General features: G+C 35.7%; 1 protein-coding gene across 1 annotated transcript in view; it reads right to left on the bottom strand.

Annotated features, from left to right (window-relative positions):
* LOC149413189 (serine/threonine-protein phosphatase alpha-2 isoform) overlaps window positions 1-13,651 on the bottom strand; it is a 134,374-nt gene that overhangs the window by 38,362 nt on the left and 82,361 nt on the right. Inside the window, exon 4 of the mRNA XM_089645552.1 lies at window positions 4,178-4,266. Within this exon, the coding sequence (XP_089501678.1) occupies window positions 4,178-4,266 (89 nt within the window). The remainder of the gene's footprint in view (window positions 1-4,177; window positions 4,267-13,651) is intronic.

The following is a 13,651-nucleotide window of genomic DNA, read 5'->3' as shown; positions in this document are numbered from 1 at the left end:
CCGTGCAATATTTCGTCATCCTGATCAATAAATGAAGAATATGAAACCCGGGGTTGTTAAAACTTTTCTTTCCCTAATTCGTGGCACGGCTCGGTAAATTTCTCCTGTTTATAACGCAGCATTAGATTCCGTTGAAAATCATGATGTAAAAAAAAGCAGGGTGCTAAAAACTCTCTTTGTGAACGGGGCTTAAAGCGTAGAGGGAAATATACGTACTAGCTGGTGGAGATGGAAGGTTTGCCGCTAACAAAGGAATCGCAGATCGTATACATGGTATTATTATCTGTACCTAAACACCTGACTGCTTCACAGATTAAAGTGGAAAATCTCTGTTACGTGGTGTGTATATTGTGTTACAGTAAAAGTCACAAATTTAGCAAATCTTAGTAGATTTTGCTGGCAAATCTTGGCATTTACCGAAATGGTTGTGTGAATGTCTGAAATGAAAGCGTCTATAAGCTCTTTGAATCAACATAACCCAGCAATCGCTGACTTTCTTATAACGATGTATTACGGAAGATGCCAGGGAAACCTAGCATGAGCAAATAAATTAAATGTATGTGTGGGCTAATTATTTTCAATTTAAGAAGCGGGTATGGGTACCGCCGCCCCGATTACCATTTATTGAATAACCAACACCTATGCCATAGGTCACCCCAAGTGGTTCGCTACGTTCGGTGGTTTAGCAGGGGTAACCGGGTTCGTCAGGCGACGTGCGTAGCGTGCCAGATCGGGAGAGGCTGGTTTAGGAGGATCCTTTAACCTCAACTGGTCTCGACGATATATTCACATGTCCTTCACTCCTGGATACACTGATCCCTACCCAACCCTCATACCTATTACATTCTTAGAACTTCCTCCCCTTCCCTCCCTTAAAAGAGACACTCCACACAGCATCCCAAAAGATGACAATTTTTTTTATGCTAGGCTAAAATTATTTTCCTCAGGGCATCCCGTGTGGGGTTACTCTCAGTGGTAGCTTACTCTCAGATCTGAATACCAAACCTTCATCTGTCAGCTTCATAACACAAACCTAATTGGGAATACCAAATAGTCTCACTGACAGTCCCAGGCACTTAGAACAATTGTGTTGAAATCACATAAAAAAATTATGTTGGTGAAAATGCTTGTTACCACTTGCATTTGGGACTTTTTAAACAAACATTTCAGTAAACGCTACAGGTAAACCAAAGATTTCACAAATTTTCCGTATTTTACAGTAACACGTTGTATTATTATACATGTTTGGAGAATAGCCGGGAAGTTGGGGGGTTTAGTTCCCTATTATAACCCAACTATTTATAAACACACACAACAAGAATAGCTTCACAGCTGTTTGTTATAACTATTAGCTTGGGCAACGGTTTGATCTTGTATAATAATATGATTTTACACGAACGAGAATCAATATTACATAATGCTACACACAAACCTCAATCAATAATCCTAGTTGTTGTGGGTGATGTTATCTTAACAATAAACTAACAACGTGATCGAGGAGTAAGACTCTAGTCTAGCAAGCCAGAGGGCGCGGGTTCAAATCTCGGCGTGCGCAAGTAAATTTTATTTTATTCATTTGTGTTATTTCACAATTTACTCATTTAAAATAATACATAAATAGTGGAAGTGATAACAAATACTTGCTACTTGGATTAGCTTTCATTATCGATATCAGACAGATTTCGACCAAAACCTGCTTATAAATATACTGTCAGCTCCTCTTGCAGTATGGCATACGTACCTATTAGTTCGAATTGGTAACTTAAATTTCGTTTGACAATCCCGAAATTGAGTGCTTTTAAAAACAGCTGGGAAGTTTTTTTTTTAAATAATTTAGTCTGTTTTCGGGGAGATTTCGACCAAATGTCGTCTAGACGCTGACATCGAGTGGTTGATACTCTCAGTATCGCCTTGGTGCAAGACCACCATTCTGAATTGAAACGTTGCTTGAAATGGCTTTGGCCGTATTTAGTGACCAGATCTGAATAGCCAGGTACTTCCCCATCTCCTTCCCCTCCCCACTATTCTTAGCCTCACAACATTGCCCTATTGGGGACGCCGTAGTTCCTACACTAACTCCAGAAAGTTGGGACTCTGCTGTATATATATTTATTTTTATACGTCAAACCGCAGAGTCACAACTTTCTGATAATATATGTATGATAATATAAAGAAAAAAACAAGTATATTATATTGTTTTATTGATGTTTTGGTTGTAACTACTTATTTCTGGTTTAATTTCGTTATCAACAATAATGGTTCTTGCTAATTGAGAGAACGGAAAATCGTAACTCAAAAATAAGGGGGACAGACAAAGTCTAGAATTATTTGACCGCCCATTTCATTCAATTAGGTAGGTCTTTTCTAGTTCCTCTAGAAATTTGACAATAGATTTATGAAAATTGAACTTTTTGATAATAACGAAATTTTAGGTAACCGTCTAAAATTATATGATAAACGAAAATGAAAGAAAACAGGAAAAAAACGCGCGAGCTGAGAAACACATTTCGGAAAAGGAACGAAGCAACCCAAAGCGCGTTTCGCGACATGCAATAGTCTCCCTGGCTCCAGTTAGCAGGGATCAGTTGGGGCTTTTGAAAGGTATTAAAATTAAGAAAAAAAAATCAACTTGAAATATATCCGCGTTTGGCAAATGTAAAAAAAGGTATACACAAGTGTTCGCTAATAATGAAATACATTAATCAATTATTTTGTATTGATTAATACTATTAAAACGGGTACATTCGAGTCGCCAGCTGTTTTGCAGCTATCGCTAATTATCTGTTGCTAACCGAGAAACGTGTTGCAATTCTGATGGTTGGTCGGCTGGTTACCTTGTGAATGAAATGGATCGATCTGTAGAGTACCCGTTATTACTTAATACGCGCCGTTGTCGTCTCTTGGCAATCGATCTAAAACTGACTAGTGCCAAATCGATCGTCGTTGCGACAAAGTAACGGAGATGAGCTTTGAGTAACATAAATCAAATCTATACAAATAAACTGCTTGTCTCGATAACTCGACTAATTATGAACATTGCTCGTAAGCCAATAGGCCCATTGTGCTGTCTCTCAAGTTTCACGTTATTATTTTAGTAGCCCAGGTCCTTGAAGTTCACTAGTGTTGTCATTGGGTGATGTCTGCTGGTTCCACATCGTGCCTCCTCGGGTATCTGAGCCTTCTTCCCATCAAGACGGGTTATTAGAAACCATAGATGAATGTTTCTTCATCATTGTACATAAAGGATTTGTAACGAGGCGTGTGGATCCTTCTACATATTTTATACCTATGGTCTCGGTGTGTGGCACCTCCAGCATTTACGCATTAACCATTGTGCATTGGTTACATTGCTAACCATCGGTTGCCAATCGTAGCACAAAACCTGGGAGATGAAACCGGAGCAAAAAACCATTCCTTTTTCAACAGCCCAGGCAGTGAGTACAATTTTGGCTGGGCATCGACGAATCAACGTATTTTATTTAAAATCTGGAGTTTTCATCACGGAGAATCCAAGTACATCTTCCGATGCTGGACTTTTACTGGATTTGGTCTTGGAGACAACATTCACAAGGCCATTCTAAAACTATCAAGAGAAATATTTGTGGAAATCAAGCTGAGATGATTTGTTGTGGACAAGCTGTTCTTAATCCACGCTTCAAACAGAATCACACCATTCTATAAACTAAGCAAGCCCCCTTCTGTTTGCCAGAAAGTTTAAATTTAGGATGCAACATTCTACAATATAAATCTTAAATGCGTAACGCTTCTTTTAATCAATTTACAAAAACACCATCATTTACAAATCAGATGCTAATATTTCCTTCATGCTTTCCACTCCCAGCATGTGCCTCCTTCTGGGGTTGTAATTATACGTCCCAAAACATCGTCCATGATAATTGTTAAGGGGTACAAAATTACTTTCCTCAAAAAGACCACCCATTGCATGAAGAATAATAGATAAAAGCTCGGCGCCGTAAGGGTTAAAACTTTCAATCCAAATCTTGATATCGGTGTAATATTTCATTGTATATCAGTCTTGACTGCGAGGCAGTTACTATGAAACTGCATGTAAGAAAACATATCGAAAGCAAGTTGCTTCGTATTCGTACGGGTGAAATCACAAATAATGTGGTCAGTGCAAGCTAATAAAAGCAATAGGGGTTAAAACGTTACTCACCGATGGCGGCCACTGGTAAGCAGTTAAAGCAGTCTGTGAATGTCTTCCACAATTTGATGTTGTATCGCCTCTTGCACTCATCATAGAATCTGTGGAAAAGAGACAAATATAGTTATTTAAATGGTACACAATTTGGGGTTTGGAGAACAGAATTATGTTTCTTGACAGTGCGTTTTATATTGTATAGTTGGATGGGTATGGCTAACGCATTCCCATACAATATTGATACTACCATGCTTGGGTATAATAATGCCACCCGTCACCCACCCCTCGAATAGATGGTACCTTTGGTATTGCGTAACACGTACCAAGTTTCCATTAAACTATTATTAAGCTTGTACTTATTATTGACAGTGTGTTTTCTGTTTACATTTATAGTTTGATAGGGGTGAACCCGGCGGACAGCGCCAGACACTACAATGACTAACTAAATTCACCCTCAGACTATCATCGTTAAATTTTATTTGAGTGCACGGTTACATGACCGACAATAAGTGCTATTCTGTGTCGATTGCGTCTCTGTAATCCCTTACGGAAATAAAACTCTAAAACCAAAAGAAATGACATTGACACGAAAGAAAAGGTCGATGGATGAACTTAATTTGTATACAGATTTTAATTACAATAAATCAGTTACAGAAAAAATAATACAATGCTATATATAACTAACCAACATTTCGCTACGAAAACCACATTATTGCTAAGAATGTGTTATGGAGGTTTCGTTCCCAAATATTTAATGAACCCACGAACCAAAAAGTACCTACGTGGATTTGAATATTATTTACACAGATTCAGTCGAGAAATTATTATCGATCGGAGTTGCGCAAAACACGGGACTATTTAAGGAGGCCCGCAACACGAATATCGTTCGCAGATAGCGATCGTCTCACCAGATTGCGGGAAGGCTCGGTGCAAATTTCACATTTCGTGTGAAATGAAAATCTCTTCCATCGTACTACTTATATAGTATATATCTTACTATTATTAATACAGCACTGGTGTTTGCATTGGCGGAAAAATTGGCTTTGATGTATTTCGTGTTGCCATATCCAAGCTACGGGGAGTCTTCGAGCGATAAAGTCTTTGCATTTTTTTTAAATATTACAATCAAATCAAAGTCAGAGAATTTATTTTGGAATTTGATACATTTCTTCGACCGGAACGAAACGTTAATGTAATATTCTTACGATTGAGTAAAAAAAAAGGTAATAACAATAACCATGAACTTCAAAAGGCAGATGTAATAAACACACGATAACTACTTCGTATTGTTTAAATGGAGCCATTTTGTGTAATTGTGTTTGTTGGTAATCGCGTTGACATGCTTTTGTATTTTAACTAGCGGTGAGTTCTGGCATAAAGGTTTTAACTCTACAGAATTTTAAAGTGTCAGCTACACTACTCGCTTCGACGAAGTCCTCGACGAAGTTAGCCGAAGTTCGAAGTGCGTGCCCACACACTCGTGCAACTTCGCGAGTAACTCAGTCCAACCAGTCAGTGATTGGTTTATTTATGCCGTGACGCTTCGAGTCCTTTGACTCGGGCGCATTTACCGACAACAATCGGAAGTCGGGCGGCGAAGCGAAGCGAAGTTGCCCGAAGCGAAGCGAAGTTCGTGCCCACACTATCGTATTCGGTCAACTTCGATCAACTTCGCGAGTAGTGTAGCTGGGCTATAACAACTAGATGCGACCAGGGGTAACCCTCCACGCGGGGTGCAGTGAATTGATGGATTATCATTTCATAATCGCTGCGACTATTTTTAGCGAGATGTGTGAAACCAATTTTGAAAAGTGAACCAAACTGACCAATCAAACACTGGAGCGCAGATGTTTCATTCTTACAATTTTGACAAATCCACGAGATCAAACCCCTAATTCAGGGATTCAAAGTTAAGTTCTAAACAGTACACCAAGAAAGTCGTATTGCCATTCGAAGTACAAAACAATGTTCAGCCAACGAAAATTATTAGTCGATACCATTGCAAAATGATATTTTTAAAGAAATAACAATGGTTTAGTGATGCAACATACCAATTCCTATCGGCATTCTAATCGCCGATTATCTGTAGGTATACAATTTTATCACTTGAATTTTATTTTGTGATGCAATATACCAATTCCTATCGGCATGCTAATCGCCGATTATCTGTACGTATACAATTTTATCACTTGAATTTTATTTTGTGATGCAATATACCAATTCCAATCGGCATTCGAATCGCCGATTATCTGTAGGTATACAATTTTATCACTTGAATTTTATTTTGTCAATAATAAATAATACATAACTTTGGTTTCGTATCAGATTATTTCAGTCAGAAAACATCAGGTAACGTTACTTTTTTGTTTTTAAGTATATTCATCAACCAATAGTAAACAGATATTTGTTTGTTTTTTATGTGACACCTCACAAGAAACACCCTGTCGGTACAGTGAAAGACAGGGGAACTATGTTGGTTGGGCAGCATTTTATTAATTCAGGTCTTGAAGATGATGAAGATGAAGATGAGGAAAATATGTGGCGGTAGCTGTTTCACATACGAGCCGACTACACTTAAACGAGTCGAAGAAACAACCCGTTCTCAACATCAACTATGAACGGGTGTTACACGGACAAAAATCAGTATTGGTAATTTATTAGGAATCTTCAAATTATTCGTAATTCGGTTAAAAACGGGATTGCAGGCCGTTAGCAAATGATTGATAGGTTTCCTGTTAAACTTTTGTAAAATAGTATTGTAGGTATTGTCACGATGTCGCAACTCGTGTTCATAAAAATCATAATATTTTCGCATTTCGTCATTATACACGGTGTCCGGAAACTCGTAGTACAAGCGGGAAACTGGAGAATCTACACCACATGGGGAACCCAAAAAAACATAAAATTTTTTGATTTGAGCATTTTCAAAAAAAAAAAAAAAAAACCAAAAAAAATATTTTTCGGCTATTTTAGGGTTAAAGTTTTTTCTGGTGTTTAGGGTTGAATAACAGATGTTTTAACCCTGCAGAGCAGAAATATTTTATGATTACACCGGGTTAAATGAAGGGTGATTTCAAAATAATGCTTCAAATCCGAGTTTCTTCATTTGTTTTACTTTCAAATAGTTTTAATTAGTTGGGTACTTTGATCTTCAGTAATAATTTATAAGAATTTGATTAAAAAAAAAAAAAAAAAAATCAACTTCAAACTCGATTTACTCGATAACGAAAGCTCAAATAAAAAAAAAATATACTACAAAATCGACTCCAAATGTGATGTAGATTCACCAGTTTCCCGCTTGTACTACGAGTTTCCGGACACCCTGTATATTATTAAGGATTTGGTTTTGCAAATATAGTATTTACTTACTTACATGATTCCATATAATTGAGCTAGGATTCACTCACCAAACACAAGAGCCTCGTCTCTTTATGGTGAGGAAAAGCTATTATTATTTACCTTTATAACACTGTATAACATGTATAAATTGTATATTTATTGTAAAAAACATACAAATATTAAATAAAAATAAAAAAAATAAAGGAAAATGCAGAGGCATGAACACGTGTTCCGATATATTAGGAATTAACTAAAATTTTATTAGGAAACGACCTGTAATCCCGTTTTGAACAGGATTACGAATAATTTGCAGAGCTTTTTAATAATTATTAAGAAGTTTGCGATAAAACATTAGCAATATTCAAACTCACTTTGGTCTATGTAAAAGAAAACAAATTAGGTAAGTAATTTAATTTACAGACATTAATGAAATAATCTTTGAATTTCCACTAAAAATAAAATTCTCTGAAAGTTGTCGCTTTTAATGTTTTCATGTTCACACGGACACTTTCTACGCGGATAGCCCGGGAGAGGTCAGAGAAGATATATTTATTATATTGTAAACAATTCTCTCATTTCTCGCGGCACGAAAAGGCCACTTACAGAACAGAGAGTGGAATATAATTTCATATGATTTACGATCGAAATTACATTGTATTATTTTTCCGGTTTCTGGCTACGGGTAAAGGGCCAAATGCTGCATTTAAGTGGATTTCATTCTGACGAAGGAAAGTAATAAAATTATATATTTTTACTATCAGTGTGAATATCTTTGAGCGGATTATTGTTATCATTCATTGAAGAAAAGATTGCGTTAGATTTAACATGGTAACGTTCAGTAATCGATCATAAAGGATTACTTTTTCTGAGAACGAATTCAAGAGGTAAGACACATTTTAATTTTTTTTTTTTTTTTTTTTTAACCATTTAGTATAGCCCCGGTTCGTTCAGCGAGGAATGGACGCCAAAAACATTTAAAAAAAATGTGAAACCGCACAACAGTCCCAACTACTCCCAACCGCCAGTGGCGTTATATATTATGCTATGGCATCCCCAATTGGGGTATCTTGTGAGGTTGAAGGTAGTGTGGAGGGGAAGGAAATGGGGAAGAGGAAAGTGGGTAAGTACCTGGCTATTCAGATCTAGTCACCAAACACGGCCAAAGAGATTTCAAGCAACGTTTCAATTCTGAATGGTGGTTTTACACCAAGGCGATACTGATCTTCCACTCTGGAACGTGCTGCAAATATACTATGTATATATTTTAAAATGAGTAAATTAGCACACAATACTAGCTTAATTCACATTCGTACACAAACTCCCGCTGGTCTATACCGAATCTTGACATGACCCGATTCAAGTATTTGATTGGCTTGATCATGTCACGTCCTCCTGTGGCTACCCCAACTTTCAATTGCATTCTCTTAGACGTCATACGCATTTCTCTTCACATACGCTACCTACCTACTCTACTTATCCGTTTTACCAAACGTATTCCTCAGGGAACAAATTTTACTATATTTAGTAGACTGCTGTTATTCATTTTCTCACAAACAGTCATTAAATTTGAAGTGAATGTGTCAATTCTAAATATTGGTCTTTCACCAGATCAACACTGAAAGCATCCCATTTATAAACAAAACAATATTGTTAAGTAAAGTGTCTAATTTTAGATTGACCCTATTGTCTCAACGTGCACTTCAAACTGGCGAATACGAAACTTCAATTTAACAAGTGAAATTCACAATTTCAATTACATCTATTTCGGGCTAGAACAACAACAATGGGTAATCGCAAACTCAATTAACACGATCCAGTATCCAGTGTCATAAGCCCCCGTTGCCCGGGTGTTGGAATTAACATGTTCTAGACTCGAATAGGCCACCGCAAAGTGAACTATAACGTTTCATTATGTACTAGTAATGTGGGTACTTTTAGTTATTATTATTAATCTTATTGTTTGCCTTATAATACGAGTACATATAGGTATCTTACCTATTATGGAAAATGGTTCAGCATGCAGAAAATCTATTTGTTTCTTAATGAGGCATGCCTAAACGCCATGGCTTTATGAAATGTGCAGAGCTTTATGTCTTGTCCATGAGCTGTGGAGCTTTTGATATGATGTCCCATATTTTCGGTAACCGACGTTTTGATAGTAACCAAATGATCGTATGCAAAAAGATCGTAATCAAAAGACTACAATTATCATTTGATTGTATTATTTGCTTACAATCTTTGCATACGATCATTTTGCTTATGATGAAATTGCTTACGATCATTTGAGTGTTACGATCATTTTGTATAGATCAATTTCTATAATCATATTTTCGAGTGTTTAAGAAAAATATTTAACACGAGAGCTTATCGAATGAATGTTGCTTTTGATAATTGATTTCACCTTTATAACGAATTTAAGACATTATTGTTAATTTTGAAGTTAAACTAAATATATTAGATAAAAAATTACTTAAAAGGTATCGTATAGGAAATTGAATGGTACATTATTATAGTTAATCGCAAGTGCATAGAGATAATAATGTGCACATAACGTGGGTGCAACGATGCATACATTTATCATGTACGAAGTATGGCGGAGAATAGACGGCCAAGTAGAATTGATAGTAAGGTAATAGAGCGGGAATCCGGATGGGAAATACCGTGGGATAGGAAATGCACGGTATTTATGTTAACAAACACGCGTTGCACAGCACTACTGCGTGCTTGTGTGTGCATCGGACAGCGATGCACCAGATTGTATAATGACTACTAATCGATTTGGTGGATATATTAAATATGAAAGCTTGTTTGTTACTAAACTGATAAATTAAAATGTTTAGTGAAAGACTAATGTTAAAGGAGTCAAGTACACTACCAATGCGAATGTATGGCGAGCGATACGCTGAAATAGGCCAAGCCACGAAAATATAGCGTGGTCATAATCAATCTCTGTTACACGCACGAGACAATTCTTTCAAACATGCCGGCAATTGTTTTTCTGATAACGTTATTCAGAATATAACGATTAAGGTTGGGTTGTTCCAAACTCTCCTTACATGTAAAGACATTTTGAATTTTTGACATTTGAATGTGATTTAGTCGTGTTTCAGCTTTGATCAAATTGTTTACCGGTATGCTTGCGATAGTTTGAAACACCACAGCTTAAGTGGTCCATTAAGTTCAGTCGGTTAACAAATAAATTAAATAAAACTCCATTAAGGTAGACTACATTAGGTAGACTCACAGACATATGAATATATAGACTAGAAATTAAAGGTGAGGGGTAAAATCAACTGTTGAAGAACGAAGGGGGTAAAGCTGACTGTGATTCGTCAATAAATCAATCTGACAGTATATAGGCATCTCGCATTATAATATCACCATTTAGTTCTTAAAAGTAAAATCTGCTTTTGAATGAATAGACATTTTTACATGGGAGGGCAAATTACTCGCCACGTTATGAACAAATTTGCGAAGTCCAAATTCGGCAAAAAAAAATTCTTCTATTTTCAGAGTCGAATATTTTGTTTACGTATTTAGTTAAGACACTTTTATAAGTGTTCATAATTTAGTTCGCAGTAACCAACGATGCGTACAGATATATCTCGATGTGATAGTATATGTTTCTACAAACTGATCCATATTATACGATGTGATTACGATTAAAATAATGCTTACATATGGAATGTAATACGACAATTGGGTTTATTCTCTTTTTCACATCTATTTTTACAAGTTTTCATACCACAAGCCACCATTGTGCCGTTTTATTTCGTAAAATGAACCGATGATGCCTCGACCATAGTTCGCACAAGAATGATGACGTCACGTTTTCTAAATTCACTTGAGGCCATACGCGAGCACAGCCGGCTCCAATGGAACCGGTATGGGGAGTGGGGAATAATACGCTTTTAATCACTTAGGGCAGGTCTACTAATATTCATATGTCTATGGGTAGACTACATTAGGTAAGGGATTTTTCAAATATCGACAGTGTTTATTGCAAAAAGATAAAGGTCCAATTTTGCAAAACAGCGTAAAAATATAATATTATTGAATAAGGCTAGTTCTGAAATGCGGGTGACAATTTTATTATTTATTGTACCAAATAATAATAAAAAGACAATGATCTAAATTTGCACAAACTTTTTTTATGTTGGTATATGTTGTTAACATAAAATATTATATTGAATTTAAAGACTATGGGCCAGCTTTCAAATAAGGATAAAGATATCAACTCGATTATTTATTTATGGATACGGTTTCCTAAACAGATAAAAAAAATAATAATGAAATAAAAGTCAGACGTTAAGTAATCTAAACACATAATATTATTGAATATAACTAGGTATTAATAGGGCTAGCTCAGAAATAAAGGCTGTACAGTTATTGTTGACTAGTTGACGCGTACCTGGCGTTGCTCGGAGCCTTTTCTCTACTTTCTTTAAATATAATATGCATGTATTATACATTATTATACTGCAGTGCCACTGAGATGTTTGTAGAAGGGCGTGCTCCCGGATTCCGAGCACTAATGAAAAAACGGATCACCAGCTTTCGAACACGACTAGCCGCGAGCGAAAACGGTCTTGTGATGGCAGCACTGCACTTCTGGCAGGGACCTATTTACAAGCGATGGAGCCAAATCCTGATGTCATAGATAAATATATATATATATATTTTTAAAAGATTTTTTCTTTAAAAAAAAATAAATTTAATCTCATTATGTTTTTTTTTGCATTATTATTATGGTCTTTTGTTTTCGTTTATTGTGTATGTATTATCTTACAATATTTCTTTATATTTACTTTATATATTATATTCTATGTACAATATGGAGCTCGTGGGATTGCACCACCCTCCCCGAGATCTGGAATAAAAATTTAAAAAAAAAAAAAAACAGGGTGTCCGGAAACTCGTAGTACAAGCGGGAAACTTGTGAATCTACATCACATTTGGAGTCGATTTTGTAGTATATTTTTTTTGATTTGAGCTTTCGTTATCGAGTAAATCGAGTTAGAAGTTGATTTTTTTTTTTTAATCAAATTCTTATAAATTATTACTGAAGATCAAAGTACCCAACTAATTAAAACTATTTGAAAGTAAAACAAATGAAGAAACTCGGATTTGAAGTATTATTTTGAAATCACCCTTCATTTAATCCGGTGTTATCATAAAATATTTCTGCTCTGCAGGGTTAAAACATCTGTTGTTCAACCCTAAACACCAGAAAAAACTTTAACCCTAAAATAGCCGAAAAATATTTTTTTTTGGTTTTTTTTTTTTTTTTTTGTGAAAATGCTCAAATCAAAAAACTTTATGTTTATTTGGGTTCCCCATGTGGTGTAGATTCTCCAGTTTCCCGCTTGTACTACGAGTTTCCGGACATCGTTTATATATAAACGTTAACGAAATTCCCTAAATGATAGTGAAAACCCTTTCAAAATCCGTAGGGTAGTTTAAAAATACTAAGCGCACATACAGACCAGACCCGGATGGCGACTTTGTTTTATACTATTTAGAGATTTGTAGATTTTATTTTTTTTATATATTCAATAATATTGTTATTGGGTTTATAAAAACAGTTTATTTTTAAACAAGTTCTGCTGTGTAATTATTATTACGCGCGACAGCTGTTTCGCCCTCTGAAGGCATTATCAAACTGTCGATAATGATCAGTTTGATAATGCCTTCAGAGGGCGAAACAGCTGTCACGCGTAATAATAATTACACAGCAGAAGTTGTTTAAAAATAAACTGTTTTTATAAACCCAATAACAATATTATTGAATATATAAAAAATAAAAATGGAGTTCTACAAATTAAACTTAATTACAATTAAAAAAAAGATTTGTAGATATTTATTTAGAGTTGTGATCGTTTAAGTTTTTGTTACGTTAATTCCGAATATCTATTTTGTTGTAATTTTTTAACAACTAAGGGGCAGAGAAAACAGGTAACAGCGTTTTTACCAAAGAAGAATCCACTTCAAATTTCCGACTATTTTTGATTTGCTATGATTACTAAATGAGACACAGCTTATTGAGCTTACCACCTACGTTAGGGGAGAATTGAATGGGGGAGATCCAATTTAACTACGCCCAAAACAATCAGGCCAGATGCACGAATGCGGAAGCAGCGAATTACATAA

Source organism: Hesperophylax consimilis, chromosome 22 (genome assembly GCF_061612785.1).
Source record: "Hesperophylax consimilis isolate HC1 chromosome 22, BYU_Hcon_1.0, whole genome shotgun sequence".
NCBI lineage: Eukaryota > Metazoa > Arthropoda > Insecta > Trichoptera > Limnephilidae > Hesperophylax > Hesperophylax consimilis.
Note: the sequence above shows the minus strand (reverse complement) of the source record. Positions and strands in the feature narration are given on the sequence as shown.